At 44.6% G+C, this 13,771-nt stretch overlaps 1 protein-coding gene across 1 annotated transcript in view; it reads right to left on the bottom strand.

Annotated features, from left to right (window-relative positions):
• Nucleotides 1-3,710, bottom strand: part of T265_04924 (hypothetical protein) — a gene marked incomplete at both ends in the record, with an annotated part of 4,640 nt that extends 930 nt beyond the window's left edge. The window contains one exon of the mRNA XM_009169792.1: nt 3,664-3,710. Within this exon, the coding sequence (XP_009168056.1) occupies nt 3,664-3,710 (47 nt within the window). The remainder of the gene's footprint in view (nt 1-3,663) is intronic.
• Between the last annotated feature and the right edge of the window lie 10,061 nt (nt 3,711-13,771).

Here is a 13,771-nt window from a genome sequence, read left to right as displayed (position 1 = left end):
ATATATATATATACGTGCAAATCGCCCTTCAGCAACCCGTTTATTCCAAATGAGGGTGGGTGGTCGAGCTGAGACCAGGAAGTCATGCAACCTCTGTTGAGAAAATCCCATTTACTGCCTCTGATGTTGTTTTTACTAAACTGAAGGGCGAATGTGGGTATCCGGCACTGCAGTTAGTCAGAGCCTTCATGATATGAAAACCGGTCGGAACCAAGAAGGCTCATGTCTTCTTGTCTTACGCGTTGGATTTCTCAGTCCAGTACTCTGGGTAGTGCTCCGATCAAGAAGTCCTACCCAGCCGAATATTGCCCCGCCAGTGTGCACCTTGCTGTCACTAGACAGGCATGAAAAATTACCCCTGACCATCGATCTCTGTGTCAAATATCCGCTTTCGTACACTCGAACACCGCAACTCAAATTCTGCCCGTCCCCGACGGCTCTCAATTCTCAACTCATCCTCTAGTCTCGTGCTATCACGTGCTTCCCTTCTACTGATTAAGGTCTCGCCTCGTGTTATAGATAACACACTGGAAAGTAAAGTCGATGCTCTTCCCGAGCATTGCATTCAAAACAGTCTCACGCCTTATCGATTCTTCAACCCGGTCCCAGTGAACTTCAGACTACCATATGGGGACCAACGCTCCATGCAATACTTCTTTCCACATTTTGCACAGACTTTCCACAACTCAAGCGTTGTAAAAAAACATGTGCGCTGACTAAGTTGCTGTTGATGGCCTATGCTCTACCCACCGAGTTGGCCTGTTTCAACGGGATATCCCATTGCTTACACCCAGGCGCAAGCGAAATGTACTAACTACCCTAAGGTTAACGTTTCGAAAAGTTTGAATAACAGTCGCGAGTTTCAACGCTGGGCAACATTTCACCTTGGTCTCATCCGCACAGGCCAACAAGAATCGGAAACGATGCTGAAGAGGAAAGTTCGCGTGAACTGGACCAGGCTCTACATCCGGTCCGAATTCCCGTGAGCTTCACTCACACCCATCGGTCTTAACACTGGATCACCCACACTAACTAGGAAACTCTCAGCGGACATAAAGATTGTCTGATTGTTAGTACGAATACTTCTTGCTGACTGGCCCTTCTATCTTGCAGCCTAATCAGGACCTGACGCTCGTGTTAGATGTGGGACGTTACCCAGCAATAAATCCACCGATTGTGTTCCAAAATTTCCTGAAATGGTTATCTCTATCGCCTCCAAGCGGTTTTTCCTGTGATATGCCTTGTCGGGTTCACATGATTTCAACAGAACGACTGATTGTTCTAAATATTTCCTTTTCCGCAATCATCGCTTTCAATCTAGCCACTATCGTGCCCATCATCAGCTGTCAAAACCGCGTACTTGCCGCACAATGGTTTAGCTGCCACAGTTTCGTTCACGGATGATTTAGGGGAGTGCAGTAAACAGGTACGAGCTAGAAACGTTATTTTATATAATTGACTCGTAAATAAGAGGATGTGCTGTTTGCAGTAGAATTTTATGGGCTGTTGAATTCTATTCTGCTATTACCGAACGTGTTCGAATAGTTTTCAATCAATTGGAAAAGGTTTGGAACCGATTGATAAGTCATCGTGTGTTCAAACAGTATTCGTCCCCGGTTATCACCTTTTGGGAACCTAGATAGATTAACATGTCAAACATTGTCCAGTAATTCGACAAATAGACACATTTTCATTTGGCTTTCGCCGGAACTTCATCTGAATCCCAACTCGATAGTCTTTCGGGACACAAACTCCGCAATTCTTTTCAGTGTCGTTAACTTTTCCGGATACAGTCCTTCACTGGCCTTCTCACCACTTAAATTCTGGGCCAGTCTTCCCAATCGCTCCTGAATGATCCCTGTCGTGCCTTCTTGCTCAAGAACGCCTGTCTATAAGGACTTCAAAATCGCTTCTCCTCAGTACTTATCCTTTGTATTCTAGGTTAGGACTTTTGGAGATGCTGTCCGTACTAGCCACTTTGGCTCGAATCCACTACTCACGCATGACTAATCGACCTAGTCCAGAAATATTTTTGTACGTATTTGTTCCCTTTTACAAGCCTATTAAAGCGTCCATCTGAAAATTGGTCAGCGTTGGGCAGATAAGACTTCTCGTCTCGTCTTGATACTTTAATATCTTGCAGTTGCTTGTTATCGGTGCCTACAAATTTCAGCAGACTCTGTGATAGACGAATCTCCTCGCAATGCGCACTGTACTAGGATTTCGCGTAACTCGATTCTTCGGTATTCTAGCTCACCGAACTAGCACAATCTGGAAACCTTGCCCATTTTTGATGCTGTGCACATTACCGAAAGAAATTACCAAAGACTTGAGTGTATTTCCCTTTAAATGATACAAAGAAATGTCTAATCAATTTCGTTCGTTTCTAAAAGTGAACGATATTTGGTGTTTTTAAAATCTTCATGAATGCACGGTTTAGGAAAAACCAATCGGGCATTCCACTTTGCATACAACTGACTCCAGCGAAGTACACGGAACAAAGTCTTTGTGATGCTTATGATGTCTTTTTCCGGACATGTCTTTTATGCAGCTAAATACATAGGCTTGTGGTATGTGTTCAGAAGTCTAAAAACAGGCGATTTCAAGAATTAAACGTGTAACCGCTTTGCCGCATTCCGTTAAATGATTTTCAATACGACAGTTACGACTGCTGGCGAGACTGTACCATTGTCTTCCGATAGAAGAGAATGAAGTCCAAATGTCTAACTAGCGATTCTGTACCTTACGTGTGATGCTTCGCTTATGTGTACTTTTGGAGAGATTTAAGAATCGCTCTTATCACAATAAACTACCACCCTTGAGCTTTGAGTGAAAAGTGAAAAGTTGAAAGAAGAAGTAGGTCGAGGACGTAATTAAAAATGACTTTTACTCCAGGGGGAAACGAGCAAGAACTAACTACCTAAGTCTTCAGTCAGCATTCCTTCAGTGCTCGGTGAGCAAGCAACTGGAAGGTTTGTTCGTTTGTGTGCCTCTTCTCCATTTATATGGAGAGAGTTTGCGGGTTCCAAACTGAGGAGAATTTCCCTGACTGTTGCTAATGAACATCGGAAAAACTGGCCATGAAAACCAGCGAGTTATTACTACAGAAAAGTAGTTATATGAGGTGACTTTATCATAGAACTGGATTACATTTTCGTTCAGCTCGCGGGGTCATTTCAAACGGGTCGGCTTCAGAGTCTAAGGGACTTCGGAGAACACCTTGATTTTTTACATTTTGTACGTTGATCGCTTGGCAGTACAGTGCGTTTTGCACACGAATAGTGGTCGACTGGCTTGTCGGAGCAATTCCGTATCATAAACTTGGGGGACTTGGAACATTTTCCCGGCACACGCACTCCTGATTATCGTTTTAATGATGCAACGGACAAGTTGTGTTTCAGCCTTTTAACTGAGAAGTGCTCACCAAGGTACATTGGTTCCATATACCATCCTCGTAATCATCGTTGGTGGGGACATAGTGAGGGAACCGGGAGTCACGCAATGAACTATTTCGATTACTCAATTCTTCACGGACAAAGCTAGTGAAAAGGCACCGGACAACCATTTTCGGGTATTTGGCCTGATAGTTTTCGCTACTTGATCGCAGACAGTAGTATGAAATCAAAACAGTCGACAGCTCGGCCCACACACTGGGCAACTAACCTGGTCGTTTCGGTCGGGATACGGAGAACACCACCTTGCCCGTACATTCTAAAATCCAATAGGCTCACATTCCATTGGAGTCTCTTCAAAGTAATCCACCAACCATGCGGTTTTCAAAGTACAAGTAGAATGGCTTTGGCACCTCAGGCAGCGCCGATGACCTCACTGGTTTGATCGCAGCTCCCACTGCTCCACTTATTAATCACTAGATCGCTGTCCAATAAGTGGGGAGGTAGCACGAGTTCTGACCCTGGGCATCGCAGTATCGACCTAGGAAATAGGATCCACTTCTAGAGCCGCAATTAGTTCTCGTTCCGTGATAGTCTGGCAACCTCTTGTGCATAGTTGGAGCTTTTTCGGGTGAAATTTCATATACGAAGAGTGTGTCGCCGTACAGCAACGCTGGAATGCTCCTAGATGACCCATGCTGCAAGACAATCAAACTTCCTGGTAAGGAAATGTATTTAACTGCTTCTGCTTGGTAACCGAGCCATCCGTGTTTACGACAAGGTTTCCGGCATCCAAGGAAAAAATTATGTAGTATTGGTACGTAGAACATTCGGTATCATTGTGCGTTCCATTTAAATAACACATACAGCACTCCTAAGGGTGTCTGTTTTATGAAAGATCGTATTTGACCAAATGAACAAGGTTCCTGAAATCATCCTCAAAGTTATCATAATCGATCACTATTCCAGAGTTGTACAAAACTCGATCTTATTTGAAGGAAAAGCACGAGATGGTAGGTGCCGATGAATAAAATCAATGTAGTTTCATGACTTGACAACTCCGCATGTTATTAGTTCTACGCGATAGAATTCGAAAGGACATCGGTTGCCGGGGGGCCGATGTTGCTTGTCTTGGTGACTGGTATCGATGAAGTGAGATGATTCCACATTGAATACGCGCAATGATTCAATGGAAAAACCCCGTGGGATGATCGGAGACCAGTAAATCAATCGAGCTGCTATACTATCTTATGGTAGGTAACGACGCTCTAATTCATTTCGCTTGCGACGAACCTTGTATCCAAAATATCTAAATGTATACAGTAAAGTAGGCCTGAACTCTAGTCTGCATCGTTGGTGTAGCTAATACAACTATGCGGTACGAGTGGAAGAATTCTAGAATAAATTCACAGTTTACAAGCATCAGATATTTTCTAAAGTGGTTGATATGTAATAGTGGACCATACATATTTCGTGTGTAAAAAAGGTGACTTTAGCCAAATCCTCAATATGCGACTGGATGTTGTGCTTGAGAAAATTTAGTCAAGGCAGCGCACAGAAAGATCTCTGGGTGACTCCATGCACATGGTTAAAAGCTGACTAACGAGAACTTGCGGAAGCCCACTTTCGTTGCACTCGGTTAAAATCGACCGCATTCTCAATGAAGGGACCAGGTTGTATTTCAGTAGTCACATTAAGGGTACGAGTAGCGAATCGTTTACGTATCACGAAAGACAGATAATGGGTTAAGAGTAACACTAGGTTGAAAGGAAGCACATAGATGTGCTGTGTACACATCTGTGACAGTTGTAGCACTGTTTCAACGTGTGTACCACTATCTCGAGCAATCGGTTTTTTTAACAAAGTGGTCGGGTTGAAACCTGTGGAAGATGAAAAATAAACTGAAGGTTTTTTTTTATTTTTCACGTTTGGATTTGAATGCGTGGATGTGTAAACTGTTCGAAATTGGCGCAAAACATTGGTCGGGTCACCGCTTTGGATTCATTTTATTTTCCAACCTCATTAGCCACATCATCAACTTTATTTCCAAGCTACGACATACATTTGTTGACGGTCGTTTTTCTAATTCACGTTAAATAATGAACCAAATAGTGACTGAAAGTCCCTAGAATGTAGTCAGCTAATTCAAAATACGGTTTTCGCCATTCTAGAAGGAGAAAGGTTTTTTGGGTCATGCGGTAACGATATTAAAATCAGATTGAATGGGTTAGATATTTTGGTGATTGATCAGTGAAGGCTAAAAAGTGGACTATTTGCAACGACCGATCATCTGACAAACCAATGAATCCAACAGGGCATTCTCAAATTCTAGTGAATGTCTACTTATTTTATCGCCGCCCATTGCGGTTGGAGTGCTTGACAGTTAGAAAATACAAAGCGACATTCCACAGTTCCGCTTTTGTGCAAGTCACCCTAATGGAGGTTGAGCTCCTAAAGGCTACGGAGGAGAGTGCACATTCGCCGATACAAGCGCTGTTTTGACCGAGCCCCGACGTTGTTCACTCAACTCATGGTTAAATTAATCTTTAGTGAGAGCTACAGCTTTTACGTAACTCCAGTTTCTGCATCTCTACGAGTCTCAATAGGGCGTGATTCGCCAAAAACGTTCATAGTTTAAGTCGGAACTAAGTAGTCTAATCATATTTTGGGGCAATACGAAAATAGTTGGATGCCAAAATATATGTGCGTCCGGCGCAACAACCACAAACCAAACACAAAAGTGTTCCAATGTAGACGAGGGATTCGGTTGGATTAAACTCAGTGAAAAAAAGCTGTCCCATGTATTTTTTGATCGCAGCTCACTTGGGTTGCTGAAATTGCCTAATAAAAAGATTACTAGAGTGATTCCCACGAATTTTGTAAATCAGGAAGGAAGAAATCCCGAGAACAGGTTCTCTTGGTAGTCAAGTAGGAAACTCATATATTCCGAAAATTCCCATCTATAACGAGAACACAGATGGGTTGACGAACATGTTTTCGGCAAGGTCTTTTCAAGTCATACAATTGCAAAGGTTAAGAGAGCGGTATTTAACATATTTGAATGAGTATGGTGTAAATGGACAGGGAATCGAGTGAGATGAAATTGGCTACCTATCAAAGAACCATTAGTTCAGGTCGCCAATAGGAGGACTTGAACTAGTCAGTTCGGGGGGTGTTGTAGTTGTGGGTTCAGCACACGGTGCATGTGTGAGGGGAGGTGAGTTGGACCATGGTAAGTACAACATACGAACAAAGCGTTTTTGCCGACAAAGGATCGGGTCGCGATGTCGTATAGCGATAGCTTCAGCCACTGCAATTTTGCGCTGCTGTACTGCTCTGGGTTGGTTAGCCGGCGCCTTGTAAACAACGCGGAAACTTTGGCCGGGTATCACGTTGTGTGCAGTGTCAGCTAAATGTTGTACTACGGAGCTGGTTATCGTCCTCCTAGTTCCAGAAGCTAGCCAGGGTGGGCTGTGTTCCTTCATTCTTTGGCTGAGTTGCCTAGTCGTGCGTCCGATGTATTCCGCTGCACAGCAGCAAGAGAATGAGTAAACTAACATATTTTGGGCGTGGACCGGCACTCTATCCTTGAGATTAAAGGGGCACAAACGATTGCTGGTGAACCAGGTTCGGAGTTTTGCGGCCGGGAAAACTTTGTTCAGACTGGTGGAAAGTCTTCTGTTCAGTAGATCGGCCGGTATATCTCCCTTAAACGGGAGGTTAATGTAGACTGGTTTCCTTCCAGCTTTGGCTGTGATGGTGTTTTCTTCCTCCCTGTTCAAATGTTTTGCAATAAATTTGTCGGGGAATCCATTGTCTCTCAGGACGTTGGTGAGTTCGAAATTCTCGTTCCAGTGCATCATCAGAGCATATTTTCTTCGCTCTGTTAGTTAGGCTGCGGATCAGGTTCCGCTTCTGCTTTAGTGGCACGAAGCTGCTTAAGTTAATCTATTGACTGACCAAGCAGGTTTTCTGTACACCGATCGTTTCAGTGTACCATCGTGACATCGTCCAAGGCCTACATCTAGGAAGTGGAAGAAGTTGTCGGTTTCTCCTTCCGAAGTGAATTGAATGGCAGCGTGGTCCTTATTGAACTCTTGTTGGAGTGATTCCAATTCGTCTTTTTTGTTGTTAACAGCGGCGAAGACGTCGTCAACATATCGGCAGTAATGCTGCATTTTTTCCATGTTAGCCTTTAAGGGGCCATTTTCAAGTTTACTCATGAAAATGTCGGCTAGCATTGGGCCCAGTGGTGAGCCCATGGCAACGCCGTTAATTTGACGGTTGAACATGCCATTGAACAGTAGTTGCACATTCAATGTGCATCGCAGGAGGAGTTCACGCATCTCGTTGACTGGAATAGGTAGCTGAAAATTATTTGCTTCTATGTAGTGGCCTATGTAGGCCATCCTGTGGAGACATCCCCGCGAAATTCGCGGTCACTTGCATCATGTTGGTCAACGGTTAGAGGTCTGACGAACACAGTTTCCTGGTCCATTAGGTTGAGAGACGGAACATATGTGGTGACTTGTTCTGTTAAAATTGAACTGGACTTGCATTTCCCGCTGAACACCGCTGTCTTGCGGTCAGGTTTGTGAGACAAAGGCTTTGGTTGAGGACAATAATCGTCATCCTGTCTCGATGTGGGCGTCTTGGTAGTATCCCACCCCACGCACAACCATGAATTGCGCATTTACAAATAAACTCATGCTAAATCGACCGCCGGGTAGTCCCCTCGTCCGGGTCGCATTACTTGCTGCAAACAACCGAGCGAGTAAGCGAAAACAGACCCTTGCTGACGCCTCGATTATTTTCTTTTACATATTTTTTCCTCCTCCTCATCCTACTCCATTAATAACACTCTCCTTGTAGTCCCAGCACTTAGGAATGATTACTCCGTTCGTCCTACATCGGTTTTCCAAACAACATTTGCGTGACATCCGACGCCGACATCCTTAGGCATCTCGAAATCAATATACAAGCCTTGACGCTTAGTTTATCTGACTCTGTTCAATGTGCTCACTATGAAGCACGCAGGAAAACAATTTGCTCTTGCTCTCTCACTGTACTTGTTTGGCAGTGATGTGTGCCGTGCTTCGGTAACAAGAATCCAAAATGCAAGCACAGTGGTTGAGTTAATGACCTCATCACCACCCACTCACTTCCGGCTACCCAAATCTGGCAATCTAGAGGCTAATGTGGCAGGATGAGTAGGGATTCGGTATCATCCGAAATCACCGGGTCGAAGGATCCTTGCCTGAATGGATATCCGTTGGTAGTCATCTCTGTGTTGTTCGTCTGTAAAGTCTGTGAAGAAGTACCTTAAGCGGGAAGTTGTCGTGTATGCTTACGCCCCAAATGACTGTAGGCCTGACACGATCAAAAACTAGTTTTACGGCACCCTGAATGCCTGTTGTGGTGAGAGAAAAGTCCAGATATTGTTGTGGTTGCCGGACATCTCAAGGCATAACTGGAAAGTGATAGGGCATCTGGGATAAGTTAGGTGGTTGACACGGGATGGACTCAGTGCGTACGAATAATGGGGAACGGTTGCTTCAGCTGTGAGTTGACCGCAGACTGTTCTCATGCAGTACGAACTTCCCAAATGGCGGAACTCGTCTGGTCACACGGCGTGGGCCACGAGCTCAAACCGATCACATAGCTATCGGTTACCGATTTCGCGGATCAATAACTGACTGCCGATCGTCTTAAAACATTTGTTGATTCCCATTATGCACTCGTCCAAATTGGCTTCTCAGTTCACTTTCTCAGTCTGCGCAAGGTGCAGACAACTTGGCAACTGAGAGCATGGCAGATCCAGATGTCACACTTCAGAATCGTCCTGTTGATTAGCTTCCAACTGCTCTACCATCAGACATGATTTCATACTGCAACGATATCGCTACCTGTTTGCACAATGCTAGGAGTTTTGCCTGTGGCACGACGCTACCAGGCCCACTCAAGCACTGGATATCAGGTCGAACAGTGGCACTGTTTAAATCTTGGAGAAGTATCCCAACAGGTCCCGAACATAAGTTGACGCGACGAATCATCAGATGTAAAGCGAAAGTGAGCGTGCAAGCCGAGCGTGAAATCTGGTGGACACGTAAAAGTCAAGGAAACGGGAGCGGTACAGAAAGCCGGCCATGCCCGAAGGTTATTTCAGTTGATCCGCGTGACCGGCTGCGGGAAGAGAAATTTGAGCGAAACCACCGAGGATCAGAATGTAGCGACCATTTTGAATGAAGTAGAACGTCTCGACCATTGGGCCGAGTACTTCGAACAACACCACATCTACGGCCTCTGTGCGGATGACCTCCCGCCGACATTCCCGAAGGATGGGATTGAAGTCCCCATTCAGCGACTATCTGGTCTGTTTGCCTGAATTTGGGGAAAGGGGAACGTACTAGACAACTGGGGTACTGCCCAGTGGCATTCTCGGTTTCCATTCCGTTCCACAAGCAGCCATGACTCGTTAACACAAATCAATAATCGTCAACTATTCGACTTCACACACTACAGCAGTACGGATCTCACGAAACTCCTGTGAGGCGTTGAACTTGTGGCCTCCTGGCCACAAGTGACCTCCTGACCCTTGGGCCATGGGCTGCACCTGTGCAGGATACAACTCCACTCATCCCTCTATCACGGATCCTCATTAGGTGGTGACATGTTCACGGGTCCCAGAATGAGGAATTCTCAAGTGGAAGCTCGTTCATCAGGGGAATTTCAGGTTTCCTCTGAAGTGATTATGGATTCTATTTAGAGCTAGGAGATTTGGGAATCTTCAATGGATACTTCGTCCTCTAAACATTCATTCAATAGACTACCCAACATCAATGAAACGGGTCTGTGGTATCCGTTTAATCTTGTCAGACCTCACCAAGTGTTGTGGGATCTGGCCACGTCCTGCTTCACTGCTAGCGAGGCTGACATGTTGAAACTGCGTGGCGGTAATCCAGTCAGGAATGATTAACAATGTACTCAACCGAAAGCTAGAAAACAAGTTCTACGGCGCTTTTGTTAAGTTCATTCAATAATTTCAGGAAAACGGCAAAGAGATAATGTATCAAAGTGCAGCACATCATCACATGGGCGTACCCAGAAAGAGGCAAGTCTTCACCTGTAAGACTGATCCATCGTTCGTCAGCGAGAGTCGTGAATCATACTATTGATATGTGGGGGGCGAATGCTGAACAGGTAAACAGCTCGTCCGGACGAGGTCAAACACATTGCTAACTACACCAACGGCGTAAAACGTCTGAAGACAATCAAGTTGATACACCATTATCAACTGGAAAACTTCATTCCATCCAGCTTAGTGGCAGAAACAGAACACACTATAAAGCATCGAATCCTGGTGGTGATAACCGAGCAGAATGTATATCTACGCCGAAGACGCTTCAACTGGTTTGACGGAGGGCCTTCTTCCCCCACCAGGACACCGAGGCTGTGATGCAGGACCTTGAAGATACTTGAAAGAGTGGAACTCAGCAGGTCAGTTGAAGAAATGAAGGATGGTGGAATTTGCCGCGCGGTTTCATCGCAAAGAACTTTACGATGCACTGACAATTACCTATACGCCATGAATTAGACCGGCGTGTGCTATCCGTGATCTTTGAAAAGGACTGAAGCACACGTTTACTAGCAATGAAAGTTTCAGAAGGGAGCCTGTGAAACTCCTAAATTGACCGGCACACTTCAAATATACCGGATAGTAGAAAACAGTTGACATTCAACTGGGCCGTCACAACACACTAAATAAACACGCAACTGTGTGATGAAAGAGCTGCTGAAGGGATATGCCTCCAGCACAACCCTACAGTTGTGGCGGCTCAACTTTGGCTGTAGCACCCTTTTACTGGAAGACGTCAACTGGAGGAAAGATAATGCTATAGCCGGATGTAAAGACAATCTAATCGCGCGGCTCTTCAATGATATTAGCCTGGTGAATCTCTGGTGTAAGTATTTGGCGTGGGTCTCGCTCAAGTGCGTGCATCACAGGAGGAAAATGCGGCTTGTCTGTTGGTTGCAGTAACAGAGGTATCTGACTAAAGACAGCCTCAAAAAACTCCGACGGATATCTCTAGCCATTATGTACCACCTTTATAGAGTTAGAAACTATCAACTCCGGCAACTAAGAAGTTACATGGACAAAAAGTGTTTCTTACAGCTGTCCGCTAAAATCCGTGTATATTGGACGAGGGCAACAAATAAGATGAGAGCAACATACCGATCGAAATTTGATAGTTTTAAATGAAAACATTTCTGTGAATTCGATGAGCAAAAGCTGGGGGGGGGGCTACGTCCTGTCCACATGCGAGTTATTCCCATTACTGTACAACCACTCTTGGTAGGACAGTTAGCCGTTCAACTACTAATCGAAAGGTTGCAGGTTCGAAAGCCCCTGGAGTTTCGTGCATACGCAACGCTGATGACTCCAATTATGGATGAAGCAGTTGTAGACTGCCTGTCGCTTTTTGAACCTACACTTCCTTCACCTGCAGGAAGAAATCTACATTGAAAATTCCAAAATCTCCTCAGACTACCAAAAAAGCATCATATGGTTCGATTTAGTCTGATTCAGTCTTAATTAGTGTCTGGTTGTATTGCAAAACTTAGTTGGGATTTGTTAACTGCTTACTAATTTAACCTGAAGAAGTAAATGGACAGGTCAATATTACCGAATTCAGTACGAGTAGAGTCCGTGAAAATAGCTCAACTCAATTCCGTTGATTCTGCAAGCAACTGGTCATCGTCACACCCTCGTAAATTGTTGTTGGGCGAAGATGTATAAGTGGAGCATAAGTAGCTTACTAAGGTATCGAGAAGTTGAACAAACATACCCGACAATTCGATGATGATAACGAAACTAGCGCCATGGCGTTGCTTTGTTTTGCCTCTGTCAGTATTCAACTATTCAGACTTTGTTCTTGACGCATAAGTTTAAGCTTTCATGCCGTGGTGAGGGGCATGACAAAGTAGAAAATCTTCAGTAGCACAACCTTTGAAAAGCCATCAACGAAGACTTCCTCTTAACTGACTCAAAGGCTGTTGTGATCCACAGAGTGCGGTAGCAGCCAGCTGATTGTGTTCGAGATATTGCCACTGGATTTAACTCCGAGAACGTTAGATCGACGGATTTCCATTCAGAATGAATTCCGACAGTGAATGCCTGTGTTTCACAGATTGGATGGGATACGATCCGCGATTTCGTTGGAAGCAAAAAGTAGACCGATTGCCCTGCAATTTTCTCATATTGTGGCATTTCCTCCTTCTTGCATAACATCCCAAGACATCCACCCTGTTTCTATTGTGTAGAGAAACTACGTTGCAGTCTTTGATCGCCAAGTTTGTGTGGGCAGGCATACAATCAGTTAGTTCAAGAGACTTTCCAGTCTCACATTTGCACAATTTTCGTTCGCACTTCCCAGAAGATCGGAAAAAACCCATATGACGCTTCGCGCGATGCGCTCATTTGCGAACTAGTTTGAGCTTCACAGGTGTGCAAACGAGTGTTTTTTCTCGAATTTTGATAATTCCTATTGATGCGTCACATGGGGTTGACGAAAATTCGGCGCCTGCACTCATCTGATGAAGCCCAAGTCTGGCGAATCCGGTCACGCACCGTCGAAGAGTTTTAAGTTTGCTCGTGGAGCTGGGCAGTTTGCTTGCAAACGTTTGATCACTAATCGAAGTTACATATTCAGTGTGTTGCTAGGGTGCGTACTGGAGCCTAGCAGTGGGTCGGTGATGGTTTTAAATCAACCTCAGATGAAGTTTCCTTCATGTGGCCTTTCTATGTGCGCTGTCGTATTTGATTCAGCTGCATATTGACGTTTATTGGAGTAAGTTAGTTTAAATGAACTTGTTGATTAACCGGACGCTTTGAGAAATTTCGCTCGGCATACATCGAGCAGTTTTACGCAAAACGAACCACTTTGAAGATTCTAAATCACTCTGAAAATAAACTGTTATTTTCAATGCATCAACTGGTGCAAATTTTATCAGGGTTTTTCAACAATCCGGAAGTAATTTCGTTGCGTTTTCTTTTCCAGTTCAGCGGAAATTTCCGAGGTCAGTAGAACTTGCTCGTCTGGTAAATCGCTACTAATATAACCGTGTAGTTCTCGCAGCTGGACGGTGTTTATACTCGGTGTCCGTCACGTTCTTGCTTTCCCTAGCATAAACCGATCAACGTGTCCTTACATTGCCCTTGAGCGAAACAAACCAATTTTTGATGAAGAGTGTTTGAAGGATAGCAGAATCGGTAAACATCACCAATCCTCAAAGACTGTCCTTAATGGACGTTTTGATTCGCGTTAGAGGTTGTAGTTATCACCACACATTCTCTGCCTGCCTTAATTTTCCGGCTCATC

The sequence above is a fragment of the Opisthorchis viverrini genome (assembly GCF_000715545.1).
Source record: "Opisthorchis viverrini unplaced genomic scaffold opera_v5_90, whole genome shotgun sequence".
NCBI lineage: Eukaryota > Metazoa > Platyhelminthes > Trematoda > Opisthorchiida > Opisthorchiidae > Opisthorchis > Opisthorchis viverrini.
This window is presented reverse-complemented; position numbering and strand designations above follow the sequence as displayed.